The sequence below is a fragment of the Coregonus clupeaformis genome, chromosome 31 (genome assembly GCF_020615455.1).
Source record: "Coregonus clupeaformis isolate EN_2021a chromosome 31, ASM2061545v1, whole genome shotgun sequence".
NCBI classification, from domain to species: Eukaryota; Metazoa; Chordata; class Actinopteri; order Salmoniformes; family Salmonidae; genus Coregonus; species Coregonus clupeaformis.
Window position 1 is genome coordinate 22983019 of NC_059222.1, and position 19418 is coordinate 23002436.

Sequence of the window (19418 nt, forward strand, 5' to 3'; positions counted from 1 at the left end):
CTCCCCATATAATACAATGTTTGATTAATGAATAGTGTACAGTGTTGCTATGTTGCCACATTCATTCATTGGCCAGTACTGTGCACTTATGGAACTGTTCAGTTATAGGTGATACCAAGCCAGTTGCACAACTGAATGCATTCAACTGAAATGTGTCTTCCGCATTTAAACCAAGCCCTCTAAAACAGAGAACTCTTCAGAGAAACACACATGGAACCAGAGTAGAACAATAATTTGTGGTTCTATGGAATTGAAAATTGTATTCTAGTCCAGAGAACAGTGGAATAGATCATTTTACATTTTGGGGTTACCTTCTAACCACTTATCTTTTTATTCAGAATATGTGGACGGGACCTTAATCAGCATCCTGGAAGTGGAAAGCACGGAAGAGCTGTGTCCCACACCACAGACAGGTGATAAGTTCTTCCTTAACCAGAGACGCTAACTAGTTTGACAAATTGTCCTTTGCTGGATACTTATTGAACTATTTGTCTATAAATGCATGTACTGTACTTCTATCCGTCAACTGAACTACATCCTCTCACTGCTTCCAGGTGCAGTGTGTAGCCGGAGCAGCACAGAGGGAGGAAGCTTTGGGGAGGAGGCGGTGCAGCAGCGCACCCCTCCGGCTGTGGATGTGCTGGGTGGCGACCCTCAGGCTGCGCAAAATGTGGCAGGGTCATCCCTGCAGCCGGTCGTCGCTGCGCCTCTCCCACCACTGGATAACATGGCCACGTCACAGCCGGAAAGACACGGACACGTCGGTGAAAATAACACACCCACAGAGACTCACCCCAACGACAACACTAAGGACAGCCTTGAAGAAGGGACAATGTCAGATAGTGGTGGTGAGGCTGTTCAAGGAAGATTGGGCCCGTCGCACCCCAAGGACCCAAGTCTCTCTACAGAGTCCCATTCAGACAGACTCTATGACACACCGACAGATGGAACAGCGCAATATTTGCATTACGTGTCACAAACTGATAACAGCAGCCACACAGACAGACAAACGAGCGGTACAGAGTGGAGTGCTGCTGGACCTGGTCAGGACCAGGCTCTGCAGCAGGAAGTTGCAGGTGGACTGGTGGTCATCAGTGGGACAGAAAGGGGCCAGCCTCTCCCAGAGACAGAGAAATTGGAATATAAACAAGAGACTGGAATCGAGGAACTTTGCGGAGAACACCCAGTTAGAAACCTTCCCTCTGAATCCTGCTCAACAGTGTCCCCTCTTCCCCTCAGCCCAAATAAAGATACAGTCCCAGACCACACCGAAGACAAAGGGATGGATCAGCCTCAAACAACTCTGCCTACTCAGGCAGATCAGGCCAGCCACATACATCTGTCTGAAGTCAAAGAGCAAGCAGGTATTCTCCCAAATTCTGAGCAGCCTATCCCCCCAGTGCCCATCACTGACAACAGTAAGAAGAAACAAACCTACATCTCCACAGAACCTAAAATCACACAGAACTCGAATGATGACCAAGAAGAGATACAGGGAGCTAATGCGGTGGATCAGGGACCACAAGAATCTGAGAGATCTACAGAACCGTCTGAGAGTAGACATGTCACACTTGGGAGTTCACAAACGCTACTCCCAGACCCACCAACTGACGTATCCGGGACCCCACAGTCAAGAGAAACATACTCTGGGCTTGTCCCCTACACGCCCCCTGGCAGTGGTAATTCCACCCCAGACTACACAACTGACAGACAGGAGAGTGAGAGCGATATCCAGAAAAATCCCCCTCACCCAGCAGAAAAACGGATTGAGACTAACAGGGCAGAGGAGACTGAAACGGCCAAGCCCTCACCCAACTTTACAATCCAGTCACAAAGCTCTTTTCTACAAGAGACAACAACAGCAGCAACCTCTCCTCTCCACCACCTCCCCAGTACAGAAATAGACTTAATGCAGACAGAACAATCTGAAGTTCTGATGTCTAATCCTGACCACAAAACCAGGATGGAGACGCTACTGGTCTCTGAGCTTGTGCTCTCAACTGATGCTCGAGGAGCTGTGATGCTTGGAGGAGAGACCAGCCTGGAGTTGTCTGAGGAGGTGCAGGTGGATCAGTGTGTCCTCCTGGAAGAACATCTTGTCAGTGGCGATACTGCTGTTATTGAATTAAACTCTGAACCTTCTGACAGAGAACCAACGTCGTTTATTGAAGGGACCCATTCGGATATCGAAATGGCCCCACTGGCTGCGGGAGAATTTGAGATTTATAGCTTTGTGGAGGAGGAGATTGCGATAGAAGTTGTTGGAGAGAGACCGTCTCTCTCCCCGAACTACGAAGTAAACTTATTCACCCCACTCATTGAACACTCTGAGAATTGTACAGCCAGTGAGGGACAAGAAATACACCTGCTATCTTACCCTCAAGCGAGTAATGACAATGATCAAGTCATTATCCAGCAAGGCCCCCTTTCATCAGATCACGGTCTCTCAGAAATGGTCTGTTCAAATGACTTTACCCCTAGTCTCTCCACACAAGATGTAGAGATGACTGTTGAAGGGCAGAATTTTGAGCCTGAAAACACAACTACTGAAATGGACAATGCTGTGGTGGAAGATTCAAGTGAGGTGTGTGTAGTTCAAACTGTCCCAGTATCAGATACTCCAGATGGACAGATGGACACCTGTGCACAAGCTACAGCACCTTGTCTGGAGACCAGCACAGCTGTCTCAGACCATAGAGGGGTGAGCATTTCCCCAGCCACCAGTCTGAGTGACACACAAACGCTGCCAGAGGAAACGGAAGTGGGAGCAACGGCCAGTACGTCTTCTCTTGTCTCCCCAATGGAAGAATTAACAGAGGTTGTTGTACAGTCAACCAGTCAACACAGTATTGAGGTACTCTCCTCCCCAGTTACCATACACCTGCCAGAGGGTAGAGAGCAGAATTGTCCTCCTCTAAAAGAGGTACCAGGAGTCACCTTACAAAATACTACAGAACCCAAGCCCTGTGTTTCTTCTCATGAAGGGACCAAATATCCACAGCCCTGTCCAACTCTGACAGAAACCCCAGTGCAGACCCAGCAGGATGTTTATCGTACCGTTAATGTGACAACAACCGAGGCCAACCCAGAGGCTTCCCGGTCCACACACTCTTCGGGCATCATCGACCCAAAACTCCTCCTACTAAAGCGTGGGGACACCCCTCTCCTCAAACATCCTCCCTCCTTATTGTTGGGGGTATCTAGGCAGCAGAGCAACAGCCTGACACAGGCTAGCGCTAGCAGCTCCAGCTGTGGCTCGGACACAGCACCTGTATTAGAGTGCCTTCCAAAAGCTGTGTCAGCCGCAGTCTCTGTGCCTTTGCCGAAGCCTTTGCCTGTCAGCAGTCATAGAGACCAGACCGAGCCCTCTGTCAAGAGAGAACCCACAGCAGCACCTCCTGCTACTCCCGCTACAAACACCCCATCTCAGTCCCGTCTGCCCCCTCCCTCTACTCCCACACCCACACCATGCAAATCTGACAAAGAGGCCTTAACTTCGATCAAAACATCCACTGGCAAAGCAGTGACTGTGTCTCAAACCCTAAACCCGAACATCACCAACGCATCTTCCAAGCCCCTCTCTGCCCTCAAGTTGCCCTCAACATCAGGCAATGTGACGAGGAGTAAACTCTCCGGTTCCCCCAGTGATGGGAGCCAGTCTGGACCACCCCCCGTCATCCGGCCACGGCTAGCCGGTGTGAAGGGCCCAGGGCTCAGCAGCCCCAAGGAGGAGAGCAGTGATGAGGAGGCTGACCTGGCAGTGGAGGCCCAGCCTGGCCGAAGGAGCATGGTCAACCCCAGCCCAGCAGAGAGCAAGGTATGCCCCAAAATGGCTTTCCATGTAGGCCTAGCTGCTTTCTTCAGATGTGTTGCCAAATCAGCAATTATATGGCTATGTATCAACAGAGACCATTCTTTTAGCATGAAAGATGGGCTAATGATTGCTCTGACAGTTTTCTTAAGCAGCATACAATAATCATTTTGCTACTGTGCGAATAGTTGTTTATTATGCTTATTTTGTCTGCTTATAATGAAGGCATAATGTGTTTATGCAATTTTGTGATATTCAATTCAGCAAAAACTGAAAGGGAGATCTATAAATCAAATCAAATTGTATTTATCACATGTGCCGAATACAACAGGTGTAGACCTTACTGAGAAATGCTTACTTACAAGCCCTTAACCAACAATGCAGAAAAATAAGAGTTAAGAAAAATATTTACTAAATAAATACATAAAATAACACATAACAATAACGAGGATATATACACGGGGTACCGAGTCAATGTGCGGGGGTACATGTTAGTCGAGGTAATTGAGGTAATATGTACAGTACCAGTCAAAAGTTTGGACCCACCTACTCATTCCAGGGTTTTTCTCTATTTTTACCATTTTCTACATTGTAGAATAATAGTGAAGACATCCAAACTGTGAAAAAACACACATGGAATCATGTAGTAACCAAAAAAGTGTTAAACAAATCAAAATATATTTTATATTTGAGATTCTTCAAAGTAGCCACCCTTTGCATTGATGACAGCTTTGCACACTCTTGGCATTCTCTCAACCAGCTTCATGAGGTAGTCACCTGGAATGCATTTCAATTAACAGGTGTGCCTTGTTAATTTGTGGAATTTCTTTCCTTAATGCATTTGAGCCAATCAGTTGTGTTGTGACAAGGTAGGGGTGGTATACAGAAGATGGCCCTATTTGGTAAAAGATCAAGTCCGTATTATGGCAAGAACAGCTCAAATAAGCAAAGAGAAACGACAGTCCATCATTACTTTAAGACATGAAGGTCAGTCAATCCGGAAAAATTCAAGACTTTGAACGTTTCTTCAAGTGCAGTCGCAAAAACCATCAAGCGCTATGATGAAGCTGGCTCTCATGAGGGCCGCCACAGGAAAGGAAGACCCAGAGTTACCTCTGCTGCAGAAGATAAGTTCATTAGAGTTAACTGCACCTCAGATTGCAGCACAAATAAATGCTTCACAGAGTTCAAGTAACAGACACATCTCAACATCATCTGTTCAGAGGAGACTGCGTGAATCAGGCCTTCATGGTGGAATTGCTGCAAAGAAACCACTACTAAAGGACACCAATAAGAAGAAGAGACTTGCTTGGGCCAAGAAACACGAGCAATTGACATTAGACCGGTGGAAATCTGTCCTTTTTGTCTGATAAGTCCAAATGTGAGATTTTTGGTTCTAACCGCCGTGTCTTTGTGAGACGCAGAGTAGGTGACCGGATGATCTCCGCATGTGTGGTTCCCACCGTGAAGCACGGTGGAGGAAGTGTGGGGGTGCTTTGCTGGTGACACTGTCAGTGATTTATTTAGAATCTAAGGCACACTTAACCAGCATGGCTACCACAGCATTCTGCAGCAATACGCCATCCCATCTGGTTTGGGCTTAGTGGGACTATCATTTGTTTTTCAACAGGACAATGACCCAACACACCTCCAGGCTGTGTAAGGGCTATTTGACCAAGAAGGAGAGTGATGGAGTGCTGCATCAGATGACCTGGCCTCCACAATCACCCAACCTCCACCCAATTGAGATGGTTTGGGATGAGTTGGAACCGCAGAGTGAAGGAAAAGCAGCCAACAAGTGCTCAGCATATGTGGGAACTCCTTCAAGACTGTTGGAAAAGCATTCCAGGTGAAGCTGGTTGAGAGAATGCCAAGAGTGTGCACATCTGTCATCAAGACAAAGGGTGGCTACTTTGAAGAATCTAAAATATATTTAGATTTGTTTAACACTTTTTTTGGTTACTACATGATTCCATATATATATATATATATATATATATATATATATATATATATTTTTTTTTGGTCATTTAGCAGACGCTCTTATCCAGAGCGACTTACAGGAGCAATTAGGGTTAAGTGCCTTGCTCAAGGGCACATCGACAGATTTTTCACCTAGTCGGCTCGGGGATTAGAACCAGCAACCTTTCGGTTACTGGCACTATGCTCTTAACCACTAAGCTACCTGCCGCCATATGTGTTATTTCATAGTTTTGATGTCTTCACTATTATTCTACAATGTAGAACATTTTTAAAAATAAAGAAAAACCCTTGAAAGAGTAGGTGTGTCCAAAATGTTTACTGGTACTGTACATGTAGGTAGGGATAAAGAGACTATGCATAGATAATAAATAGCGAGTATTAGCAGTGTAACAAAAAGAGGGGGTCAATGCAAATAGTCTGGGTAGCCATTTGATTAACTGTTCAGCATTCTTATGGCTTGGGGGTAGAAGCTGTTAAGGAGCCTTTTGGACCTAGATTTGGCGCTCCGGTACCGCTTGCTGTGTGGTAGCAGAGAGAACATAAACTCCTTTTTCAGTTAGAAGAATTTGGAGCTTGATGGCTATGGTTAGTTAAATGTAGAAAAAGGTTGGTGCTGCAGTATACACTATATATACAAAAGTATGTGGACACCCCTTCAAATTAGTGGATTCGGCTATTTCACCCACACCTTACAATTGAGCACACAGCCATGCAATCTCCATAGACAAACATTGGCAGTAGAATGGCCTTAATGCAGAGCTCAGTGATTTCAATGTGGCACTGTCATAGGATGCCACCTTCCAACAAGTCAGTTCGTCAAATTTCTGCCCTGCTAGAGCTGCCCCAGTCAACTGTAAGTGCTGTTATTGTGAAGTGGAAACATCTAGGAGCAACAACGGCTCAGCCGCGAAGTGGTAGGCCACACAAACCAAGCTCACAGAATGGGACCGGCGAGTGCTGAAGCGCGTAGCGCGTAAAATAATTTGTCCTCGGCTGCAACACTCACTACCCAGTTCCAAACTGCGTCTGGAAGCAACGTCAGCACAATAACTGTTTGTCGGGAGCTTCATGAAATGGGTTTCCATGGCTGAGCAGCCGCACACAAGCCTAAGATCACCATGCGCAATGCCAAGCGTCGGCTGGATTGGTGTAAAGCTCGCCGCCATTTGACTCTGGAGCAGTGGAAATGCGTTCTCTGGAGTGATCAATCACGCTTCACCATCTGGCAGTCCGACCGACAAATCTGGGTTTGGTGGATGCCAAATGCCAACAACTCTCATCACCCCGAGAACAGCATCCCCACAGTGAAGCATGGTGGTGGCAGCATCATGCTGTGGGGATGTTATTCATCGGCAGGAACTGGGAAACTGGTCAGAATTGAAGGAATGATGGATGGCGCTAAATACAGGGAAATTCTTGAGGGATACCTGTTTCAGTCTTCCAGAGATTTGAGACTTGGACGGAGGTTCACCTTCCAGCAGGACAATGACCCTAAGCATACTGCTAAAGCAACACTCAAGTGGTTTAAGGGGAAACATTTTAAATGTCTTGGAATGGCCTAGTCAAAGCCCAGACCTCAATCCAATTGAGAATCTGTGGTATGACATAAAGATTGCTGTACACCAGTGGAACCCATCCAACTTGAAGGAGCTGGAGCAGTTTTGCCTTGAAGAATGGCCAAAAATCCCATGGCTAGATGTGCCAAGCTTATAGAGACATACCCCAAGAGACTTGCAGCTGTAATTGCTGCAAAAGGTAGCTCTACAAAGTATTGACTTTGGGGGGTGAATAGTTATGCACGCTCAAGTTTTCAGTTTTTTAGTCTTATTTCTTGTTTGTTTCACAACAAAAAATATTTTGCATCTTCAAAGTGGTAGGTGTAAATCAAATGATACAAACCCCCTAAAAATTAATTCCAGGTTGTAAGGCAACAAAATAGGAAAAATGCCAAGGGGGGTGAATACTTTCGCAAGCCACTGTAGCTGTGATCTCTATGCATGTTTGCCTCTGTTCCTGTAGGCACAATCTTGTTATGGTCCTGCTCAAAAGTCCTCATTTCCTTCTCGTCTTCTTTTCCTCTGTTTCCAGATACGCCAGTGGATAGCAGACAGGGTCACGCAAAGTTCGTCTCCCACCTCCTCCTCCATTTCGTCCCCCTCTCCTGGCCTATCATCCCCCAGTGACTGGACTCCCAGCACTACTCCCCTCATTCTCCGAGGTGCCCAGGGCAGGTTCCTCTCTCTGCCCTCTATGGGCCCAGGTGGCTCCTCCCCATCGGACCCGGTCACTCCCCATCGACCCCGCATGGAGCGTCACGCAGACATGGCTGAACTGGCCAAACACGTGAGTCAGCGTTCTGATTTGGAGCACGTCTCCTGCTCATCCTTCTGACCTTTGTTCCTAATTGTCAACTGTGAATTGTTTTTCATTTAAACAACTGTCTAGATTAGAACAACTTGAGTTGCTTTATTTCTATAATTCCAGATATGAACTATGTGTTGTAGGAAGCGGAGATAGAAGGCAGGACCGTAGCGTTGAAGAGGGAAGGCTTCTGGTCTGTGAAGCGACTGACCCGCCTGACGGAGCCAGTCCGGCCCAAGGTGCACTGGGACTACCTGTGTGAGGAGATGCAGTGGCTCTCGGCCGACTTTGCCCAGGAGAGGAGGTGGAAGAGAGGGGTCGCCAGGAAGGTAAGAAACCCCCTTAGATCACTTTTATTTGACACCACTTGGCATCCCTCCAAAGTGGCATCCATATTGCAGAGAGATTGGTATTACCTATTGTTTGCTTAACCGCCGCCATTATTTCAGGTTAGGTGCAACAAGTTCAAAAGAACTCAATAGATATTCATGTTTCTCCAGGTGGTGCGGATGGTGATGCGACATCACGAGGAGCTGAGGCAGAAGGAGGAGAAGGCCAAGAGGGACGAGCATGCCAAAATCAGACGAGTCGCCTCCAACATAGCCAAGGAGGTCCGGGCCTTCTGGAGCAGTGTTGAGAAGGTGGTGCAGTACAAGCAGCAGTCCCGGTTAGAGGAGAAGAGGAAGAAGGCTCTGGACCTCCAGCTGGACTTCATCGTGGGCCAGACAGAGAAATACTCTGACCTTCTCAGTCAGGCCCTGGAAACGGCACCGGCTGGGAACAGTGAACCTACACCCTCACCACCCAAAAAATCTCTTCCACTTGTTGTGGATGAAGATGGTGAGAACTGTTTCTTTGCTAATTAATTGAGTATCCAGATTTCCCCCATTCAGGCTCTCTAGTTCTACCAGTGGAGGCTGCTGAGGGGAGGACGGCTCATAATAATGGCTGGAATGGAGTATAATGGTTGGAATGGGGTGAATGGAATGGTATCAAACGCATGAAAACCATGTGTTTGATACCATTCAATTCACACCATTCCGGCCATTATTATGAGCGGTCCTCCCCTCAGTAGTCTCCACTGAGTCCTACCTACCTATAATTTACAACATAAGGAGGTTCATGTAGCCGCTGCTCTTACTTCAGCTGATGTACTGTATGTTATGCATCCTGGTGCAAAATGCCTTCTGTGTGTCACGTGTTGGTGCTACACATTGGTGATGGATGTGTTGCTTTGAGACTTTGTGAAAAGCACTATTTAAATGCAATGAATTGCTATTGTTAATCCAAAGCTAGTACTAGTACTATCAGCATGCCTCTGTTTAGTCTCCATTAGCAACTGTCAGACTCAGTGATGCCAGTCCAGCGACCAGACTGGCTGGCTGCCGGGTTAGGCTGCTGCCACCATTACAAATTACACATTTCTGTTTGTGCAGAAAGGCGTTGGAGTTAAACAATGACTTTAGTACAAGGGCTGCTCAACTACTAGAGGAAGCACAGCTGTGACGAGGGCAATTCCACGGTAACAGAATTACGCTGAGACTCAGTAAATGTGTTTTTGTCAAATTTTCGGTGTAAATTGTTAAATGTAATCCTTGTGCATAGTTATATGGCTTGATACATTTTGAAATAAATGGATTTTGATTAGGATACATTTTAACCCTCTAAGGTCGACGTCCCAGCGGAAATCTAATTAGCATAATAAGAACATCCCCCTAAAAAATCTGTCAGTTTAAGATAGAGATGTTTTTTTTGCATTGGATGCGTCTCAATACACTGCATCCGCCTATGTCGCACTTCCGAATCTGCGGTGAATGGTGACAGAGCTAGAGCGGTGTTTGTCAGACCGTGAGACATACCGAAAATCAGTCTTCTCACAAAATCGTCTGTAGTGTCCGTTTGGCCTACAAACTATTATGACCCCTCTGTGGAAAGATGAGACTCCCGCGAACACGACGGTTGCCTCCGTTTTGCTCTACGACCCCCACACGCGTCTTGGGACTCGTCTGAAGTCGGTACAGCCGATCTGCCAACGTCTGTCTGTAGCATCCGAACAGTTGGGGCACACACTAATATGACCCCACTGTAGAAAGGGGAGACTCTCACGAACACGTACAGTGCATTTGGGAAATATTCAGACCCCTTGACTTTTTCCACATTTTGTTACGTCACAGCCTTATTCTAAAATAGATTAAATTGTTTTTTTCCCTCATCAATCTACACACAATACCCCATAATTACAAATCAAAAACAGGTTTTTAGACATTTTTGCAAAAGTATACAAAATAAAAAACTGATATTACATTTACATAAGTATTCAGACCCTTTACGATTACAGCCTCGAGTCTTCTTGGGTATGACGCTACAAGCTTGGCACACCTGTATTTGGGGAGTTTCTCCCATTCTTCTCTGCAGATCCTCTCAAGCTCTGTCTGACAATGATCCAAAACACACAATCAAGTCTACATGAAAATGGTTAAAAAGCAACAAATTTGAAGTTTTGGGCTTAGACTCTTATGGGTTAAAGTGCAAAATCTGAGTCTCAGTGTAATTCCGTTATCGTGGAATTGCCCAAGGCAAAAGGCCAGTCTCATCTCCTGCCTTTTTTTTCTGGCTAGAAACGATGCAATTATTGCATCTCTGAAGTGCAGTGACATTCCAATCATCAGACGTGACTTAGTTGGCATAATGGAAGCAAAGCTTTTCCAGAGCTGGAGACTGTTCAATGCTGTTCAAATAAGCCTGATGCAGAGTCCTGCACAGTTTCTAGCCCAGGTGCCTTAACAGACTGTGGCCATATGGGGACGAGATTTAACTTTCCTCTCTCTCTTCCTTCGTTCCGTCTGCAGACAGAGACTTTGAGCCTCCATGTGGTGAGGAGGAGGAGGATGATGAGGAGACCATCGAAGTGGAGGAGGAACAGGATGGCAATGACCCGGAGACCCAGAGGAGGGAGATTGAGCTGCTGAGACAAGAGGGAACCATGTCCCTGGCAGAGCTGCTCAGCACCCTCAAACGGCCCCTTTCACAGGTGGGTACCACTGACACAGGAGACTGGGCAGAGCCCCTCACTTAAACACTTGCATACTGCACTCCCATGCCCTTCCTTTGTATAAGCTGGTGCACATTAACCTCATTGTTCATACTAAAATGTTGTAAATGTTATTTGGTGGAGACTGACATTGTTCCTTCTATAGGACTCGGAAGAGGAGTGCTCAGACAATTCGTCCACAACAGTGGACGTAGACGCAGAGTTCACAGCCAACGAAGAGAATGGTAAGTGAGACTTTGTTATCCAATTGCAGTGTATGTTATATGCATGTAAAATAGCTCACTTGTCAATATATTGACTTGGCTGTGAGTATTGTGTAATTATTTGTCCCTGTCTGTGGTGCTCAGCTGAAGACGAGGAGGACACCATCGCAGCCCAAGAGGTGGTGGAGGGGGAAGCAGATCACGCAGGCGAGCTGGATGACTTGGCCAAAGAAGGTAACCACCCACACTACTAAAATAGTAAAACAGATCTATCTGCTGCACATATGTTGAGTCCAATGGGCTGTGTAGTTGTTTTTAAACTATTGTCATTACAAGCTCCACAAGTAACTTTTATATTCCTATCTGTTGCCAGAACGTCCATTATTCAAGACCATTCTAAACGTCATTTCCTTCCCATTCCCTTCCCAGGCGACATGACTGTGGAGGAGCTGCTGGAGAAGTACAAAGGAGCGTACGCCTCTGATTTCGAGGAGCCCTCGGCGCCTGCCTCTCCTGCCAGCTCCGAGGAGTCTGAAAATTCTGGAGACGAGGAAGAGGAGAGCGAGGAAGACGAAAGTGACGTGGAAAGCAACATCACCTCCTCAGGTACTGACCACTGTAACAAAATAGAATATCTTTGCTCTCTAACCTAGCGAAAACTCTAGGAAGCTTCACACTGGGCTTTCAGATTGAATTGATACTGAAGATGGACCTACAAACCAAAAACCGACTTTTTCAAGGGCTTTTACCTTATGGATTTGACTGTCAAGCTATTGCATTTGTCCTGATTATACCATGTTCACTGCATTACCCCTCTTCTCACCTAACCACTCACTAGATAATGAGGACAGTGAAGAGGAAGAGGTCCGTGACAATGATGAAGAGGATAGTGATGAAGATGATGAGTGCGATGAGGGGATGGAGATCCTGCTGAAGGAGGGGGACCACAGTCCCCCTCTCCCAACCGGCCCGCGGCCCAAGAAGGAGATCAGCCACATTGCTGCTACTGCAGAGAGCCTGCAACCCAAAGGCTACACCCTTGCCACAACCAAGGTGGGTAACCCATGCCCTACAACACTGGCCAGATGATCAAGTAAGGACCCTTTGCTATTAGTTTGGAGTTGACTTAACTTAAGGGAAAGGTTAATATTGTTCCATTCATTCCGTTCCAGCCATTACAATAAGCCTGTCCTCCAATAGTAAAATACATTACATGACCTAAAGTATGTGGACACCTGCTCGTTGAACATCTCATTCCAAAATCATGGGCGTTAAAATGGAGTTGGTCCCCCCTTTGCTGGTAAAACAGCCTCCACTCTTCTGGGAAAGCTTTCCACTATACAGTGCATTCTGAAAGTATTCAGATCCGTTCCCTTTTTCCACAAGTTACAGCCGCCTTATAAAATGGATGAAATAAAAAAGAATCCTCATCAATCTACACACACTACCCCATAATGATGAAGCAAAATGTTTTTTTTTTTTTTTTTTTACATAAGTATTCAGACCCTTTGCTATGACACTTGAAATTGAGCTCAGGTGCATCCTGTTTCCATTGAGCATCCTTGAGATGTTTCTACAACTTGATTGGAGTCCACCTGTGGTAAATTCAATTGAGTGGACATGATCTGAAAGGCACACACCTGTCTATATAAGGTCCCACAGATAACAGTGCATGTCAGAGCAAAAACATTAAAATTTTTACATTTACGTCATTTAGCAGACGCTCTTATCCAGAGCGACTTACAAATTGGTGCATTCACCTTATAGCCAGTGCGATAACCACATTACTATTAGAAGGATTACTTTATCCTATCCCAGGTGTTCCTTAAAGAGGTGAGGTTTCAAGTGTCTCCGGAAGGTGGTGAGTGACTCCGCTGTCCTGGCGTCGTGAGGGAGCTTGTTCCACCATTGGGGTGCCAGAGCAGCGAACAGTTTTGACTGGGCTGAGCGGGAACTGTGCTTCCGCAGAGGTAGGGGGGCCAGCAGGCCAGAGGTGGATGAACGCAATGCCCTCGTTTGGGTGTAGGGACTGATCAGAGCCTGAAGGTACGGAGGTGCCGTTCCCCTCACAGCTCCGTAGGCAAGCACCATGGTCTTGTAGCAGATGCGAGCTTCAACTGGAAGCCAGTGGAGTGTGCGGAGGAGCGGGGTGACGTGAGAGAACTTGGGAAGGTTGAACACCAGACGGGCTGCGGCATTCTGGATGAGTTGTAGGGGTTTAATGGCACAGGCAGGGAGCCCAGCCAACAGCGAGTTGCAGTAATCCAGACGGGAGATGACAAGTGCCTGGATTAGGACCTGTGCCGCTTCCTGTGTAAGGCAGGGTCGTACTCTCTGAATGTTGTAGAGCATGAACCTACAGGATCGGGTCACCAAGCCTTGATGTTAGCACCTAGCACCAAAAACCAAGCCATGAGGTCGAAGGAATTGTCCGTAGAGCTCCGAGACAGGATTGTGTCGAGGCACAGATCTGGGGAAGGGTACCAAAAAATGTCTGCAGCATTGAAGGTCCTCAAGAGCACAGTGGCCTCCATCATTCTTAAATGGAAGACGTTTGGAACCACCAAGACTCTTCCTAGAGCTGGCCGTCCGGCCAAACTGAGCAATCGGGGAGAAGGGCCTTGGTCAGGGAGGTGACCAAGAACCCGATGGTCACTAACAGAGCTCCAGAGTTCGTGGCAGCATCATGCTGTGGGGATGTTTTTCAGCGCGGCAGGGACTGGGAGTCTAGTCAGGATCGAGGGAAAGATGAACGGAGCAAAGTACACAGCGATCCTTGATGAAAACCTGACAGCTGTGCAGCGACACTCCCCATTCAACCTGACAGAGCTTGAGAGGATCTGCAGAGAAGCACTCACTAACTGTAAGTCGCTCTGGATAAGAGCGTCTGCTAAATGTCTAAAATGTCAAATCTAAGAATGGGAGAAACTCCCCAAATACAGGTGTGCCAAGCTTGTAGCGTCATACCCAAGAAGACTCGAGGCTGTAATCGCTGCCAAAGGTGCTTGAACAAAGTACTGAGTAAAGGGTCTGAATACTTATGTAAATGTGATATTTCAGTTTTATTTTTTTATAAATTAGCAACAATTTCTTAAAACCAGTTTTTTCTTTGTAATTATGGGGTATTGTGTGTAGATTGATTGGGGGGGGAAACAATGTAATCAATTTCAGAATATGGCTGTGACGTAAGAAAATGTGGAAAAAGTCAAGGTCTGAATACTTTCCGAATGCACTGTATGTTGGAACTTGCTTCCATTCAGCCACAAGAGCATTAGTGAGGTCGGGCACTGATGTTGTGCGATTAGGCCTGGCTCGTAGTCGGCGTTCCAATTCATCCCAAAGGTGTTCGATGGGGTTGAGGTCAGGGCTCTGTGCAGGCCAGTCAAGTTTTTCCACACTGATCTCGACAAAACATTTCTGTATGGATCTCGCTTTGTGCACAGGGGCGTTGTCATGCTGAAACAGGAAAGGGGCGTCCCCAAACTGTTGACACAAAGTTGGAAGCACAGAATCGTCTAAAATGTTATTGTATGCTATAGCGTTAAGATTTCCCTTCACTGGAACTAAGGGGCCTAGCCCGAACCATGAAACAGCCCGAGACCATTATTCCTCCTCCACCAAACTTTACAGTTGGCACTATGCATTGGGTCAGGTAGTGTTCTCCTGGCATCCGCCAAACCCAGATTTGTCCATCGGACTGCCAGATGGTGAAGCGTGATTCATCACTCCAGTGAACGCATTTCCACTGCTCCAGAGTCCAATGGCGGCGAGCTTTACACTACTCCAGCCGACGCTTGGCATTGCGCATGGTGATCTTAGGCTTGTGTGCGGCTGCTTGGCCATGGAAACCCATTTCCCGACGAACAGTTCTTGTGCTGACGTTGCTTCCAGAGGCAGTTTGGAACTCGGTAGTGAGTGTTGCAGCCGATGACAGACGATATTTACACGCTTCAGCACTCGGCGGTCCCGTTCTGTGAGCTTGTGTGGCCTACCACTTCGTGGCTGAGCTGTTGTAGCTCCTCAACGTTTCCACTTCACAATAACAGCACTTACAGTTGACTGAGGCAGCTGTAGAAGGGCAGAAATATGACTAAATGACTTTTTGGAAAGTGCCATGTTGAAAGTCACTGAGCACTTCAGTAAGGCCATTCTACTGCCAATGTTTGTCTATGGAGATTGCATGGCTGTGTGCTCGATTTTTATACACGCCAGCAATGGGTGTGGCTGAAATAGCCGAATCCACAAATTTTAAGGGGTGTCCACATACTTTTGTGTGTATATATAGTGTATTTAACTAGTCTATATCTCTTTATTCATGTAATTGTTTGTTCTTCGTCAATAGGTCAAGACTCCCATTCCGTTCTTGCTGGTGGGCCAGCTGCGTGAGTACCAGCACATCGGCCTGGACTGGCTGGTCACCATGTACGAGAAGAAGCTCAACGGCATCCTGGCTGACGAGATGGGCCTGGGGAAGACTATCCAGACCATCGCCCTGCTGGCTCACCTCGCCTGTGAAAAGGGTAAGACATTGAGTCATTCATTACAATCCTTTCGTCCATTCATACACCAACGTTTCAACGTTTTACCAGGACAATAGAAGAGATGCACCAACCTATATATCGGATACTAAATCAAGTTGGTTGTTCAGGTAACTGGGGGCCCCATCTGATTATCGTGCCAACCAGTGTGATGCTGAATTGGGAGATGGAGCTGAAGCGCTGGTGTCCTGGATTCAAAATCCTCACTTACTACGGCAGTCAGAAGGAGAGGAAACTCAAGAGACAGGTAAACAACTACCAACAATCACCAAATTCCCTTGTAAATGGATACAAATCTTCACTGGCACTCACTAACTCGGGCCCACGGCACCTCACGATGACTCCTCTCCAGCGCAATCTGTTCTGGGCAGTCCTCTCCAGCTTGTTTCACCCCTTGCAGATGTTCTGCCTCAAACTCCCGCCTCCAGGTTTTTCTTTGGCGACCTCTTTTCCTTTTCCCTTGCGGGTTCCAAAATAATCTTCACTGGTGCTTTCTCATCTCCTTTCTGGTGCTCCCTGTCTCATTCCAACTGAACAAAAAGTCAGTCTTGCATACTGAAGTGGATAAAAGCCCTGGCCCACTGAAGTGGATCAATTCAAGTGCCAGACCCTTTCGATAAGCTAATAAAAAAAGTCATATTTTCAGGGTTGGACCAAGCCCAACGCCTTCCACGTGTGCATCACCTCCTACAAGCTGGTGCTGCAGGACCACCAGGCCTTCCGTCGCAAGTCCTGGCGCTACCTCATCCTGGACGAGGCCCAGAACATCAAGAACTTCAAGTCCCAGCGCTGGCAAAGCCTGCTCAACTTCAACAGGTCCGCACTAAGGGAGGGGAGAGGAGGGAGGAGATGGTTATAGATGACTAGTATAACTGTTGCCATTGAACATTTATAATCCTCATTTATGAATGAATAAATAATCATAATAATACAAAGGATTCTTATAGCGCTTTTCTAAAAACCTTCAGACAAGTGCTTCCATTTCTCTGCATTCTTCCTTTACCAATATCAGTCAAAATTATGACAACAAAATCTGAAAGTTCTTCGTCCAGTAGAATATAAAAATCTTTAGTCATAACCTCTGGTCATTATAACGTATTCTATGTTTTTTCTGGCCCCAGTCAGAGGCGCCTGCTCTTGACGGGCACCCCACTGCAGAACAGCCTGATGGAGCTGTGGTCCCTGATGCACTTCCTCATGCCCCACGTCTTCCAGTCACACCGAGAGTTCAAGGAGTGGTTCTCCAACCCCCTCACCGGCATGATCGAGGGCAGCCAGGAGTACAATGAGGGTCTGGTCAAGAGGTTACATAAGGTAAGAACTCAGGCTGGCATAGATGGAGTAACGCGCAGTTGGTCAAGGGGGTGTGGATTGGTCCAAAATATTTAGGAGGGTCCAGATTAATGTTAAATAAGAAGTTACTATTTATTACCACTAACTGTTTTACATGTTTGCGCACATTGAGATGTTTTGAAAGACATTCTGTTCCCTAACCCGATATATCACCACTTTCTGTTTTTACCTTCCAGGTGCTTAGGCCGTTTCTGTTGAGGAGAATCAAGGTGGATGTGGAGAAGCAGATGCCTAAGAAGTATGAACATGTGGTGCGCTGCCGTCTGTCCAAGAGACAGCGCTTCCTCTACGATGACTTCATGGCACAGGCCTCGTGAGTATCTATAGACAAGGGGGTTACTGGAAGCAAATTAATGCATTGCAGGAGGGCTCATTGGTTTGAAATTCTGCCAGTAATTAGCTTTTTACCTGTATATTCCTATTTCTCATTGCCAGAAGGTTTTTACATCACTATGATGTACTTTAAACAGCTACTGTTGCTTAGATCATCTACTAGTTAGCATTGTATAGGAATCCCTTTTTTTTGTAATCTCACTGTATTTCTCTCCCTTTTTATCGCTCTCTCTCTCTTAGCACCCGGGAAACGCTGGCTAGCGGTCACTTCATGTCTGTGATCAACATCTTGATGCAGCTCCGTAAAGTGTGTAACCACCCCAACCTGTTTGACCCTCGGCCCATCCACTCCCCCTTCATCACCAAGCCCATCGTCTTCCATACAGCCTCCCTGGTACAGCGAGCCCTGGAGATCTCCCCATTCAAGGTTAGCATCTGAGTGTGTGCGCACATATAAACGTTTAGATGCATATAAAATGCATTTATACGTATCTAAACCTCCATAACCTCTACTCTCCTCTGTCCCTCAGCGCGGTGACCTGTCCATGTTTGACCTGGTGGGTCTAGAGGGCAGCGTGTCCAGGTACCAGGCCGACGTGTTTCTGCCCCGCAGGAAGGTCAGCCGCCAGCTGATCCAGGAGGTCATGGAGTCCCCCGACCCCCCTCCCCGCCCCAAACCTGTCCGCATGAAGGTCAACAGGATGTTCCAGCCGTTACCTAAGGCTGATGGTTGCACGGTGCTGGTGGTGAACAACCCTCTGCTCACCTGCCCTGTCACCCCTGCAGCTCAGGCCCCAATGCCCCGTCTCATCCAGGATGTGACCCCAACGCCCACCCCTCCACCTCCAGTCCAACAAGGTTAGTACTAAATAGCATGGCGTTAGAAATAAATAATGCTTGAATAGTTGTTGATTTTACATGGAAAAGATCAACATGATCGAAGTGTTTTTTTTTTCTTATGGTCTGATTTTAACATGCATTCCATTCAACATTTCTTGTGGAAACATCTACACAGCCAGACAAACTATTGTATTCTACACAACCAGACATAATGTAATCCTGTCTTCTATTCCCTTGTTTCCATGAACCCTCAGTGTTGTGTTCAGTGGCACCCACTGCCCCTTCACGCCTGCCCATGCACCCCAGCGGCCCCTTTGCGGTGGGCACTGTTGTGAGGTCTGGCTCCCCAATGCCAGTCCTGGCTGTGCGCCCGCCCACCGTCTCCTGCAACCCCGCCACCCATCCCACCCTTCCTCCGAGCAACGTCATGACCCAACGGGTTCTGCTCAGCCCAGACATGCAGGCCCGGCTTCCCTGTGAGTACCTGCCATTCTCTCAAACACTCTGTCAGGCAACCAATGTGCGTGAACAGTGCATAAGTACAAACTGAAAATGCACTGAAGATGTATTGGAATGTAAATTCCTTACCTTTTTTGTTTATGCATACTGGTGAAATGACACTCATCAACAGTTCATTTCTTTAATGACTCTCTCTTTCTTCATCTCTCTATCTCAGCTGGGGAGGTAGTGAGTATCGCCCACCTGGCCTCGTTGGCTGGCCGTCCTGTGTCGTCGTGCCAGGGCAGTAAGCCTGTTACCTTCCAACTGCAGGGCAACAAGCTCACCCTGTCTGGAACCCAGCTCCACCAGGTCCCTGTGGCCCCTCCACGCCCAGTACAAGGTCCGCTCAGATCCTAACAGTATCATAGAACAGTATATAGAGATATATATTAATAGAGTGGCCCATGTCATAAAACTCTAGAGTGTGTTGATACAGGCAGCCA

The 19418-nt window shown here is 47.0% G+C and overlaps 1 protein-coding gene across 1 annotated transcript in view; it reads left to right on the forward strand.

Annotated features, from left to right (window-relative positions):
* Positions 1-19418, forward strand: part of LOC121547266 (helicase SRCAP) — a 39401-nt gene that overhangs the window by 1596 nt on the left and 18387 nt on the right. The window contains exons 2-20 of the mRNA XM_045209811.1: positions 339-413; positions 555-3817; positions 7883-8137; positions 8299-8484; positions 8656-8995; positions 11005-11186; positions 11353-11431; positions 11555-11644; positions 11840-12016; positions 12249-12463; positions 15753-15930; positions 16059-16195; positions 16595-16764; positions 17070-17262; positions 17478-17614; positions 17875-18061; positions 18165-18492; positions 18729-18950; positions 19151-19315. Coding sequence (XP_045065746.1) covers positions 728-3817; positions 7883-8137; positions 8299-8484; positions 8656-8995; positions 11005-11186; positions 11353-11431; positions 11555-11644; positions 11840-12016; positions 12249-12463; positions 15753-15930; positions 16059-16195; positions 16595-16764; positions 17070-17262; positions 17478-17614; positions 17875-18061; positions 18165-18492; positions 18729-18950; positions 19151-19315 — 6331 coding nt within the window. The 5' untranslated portion in view covers positions 339-413; positions 555-727. The remainder of the gene's footprint in view (positions 1-338; positions 414-554; positions 3818-7882; positions 8138-8298; positions 8485-8655; positions 8996-11004; positions 11187-11352; positions 11432-11554; positions 11645-11839; positions 12017-12248; positions 12464-15752; positions 15931-16058; positions 16196-16594; positions 16765-17069; positions 17263-17477; positions 17615-17874; positions 18062-18164; positions 18493-18728; positions 18951-19150; positions 19316-19418) is intronic.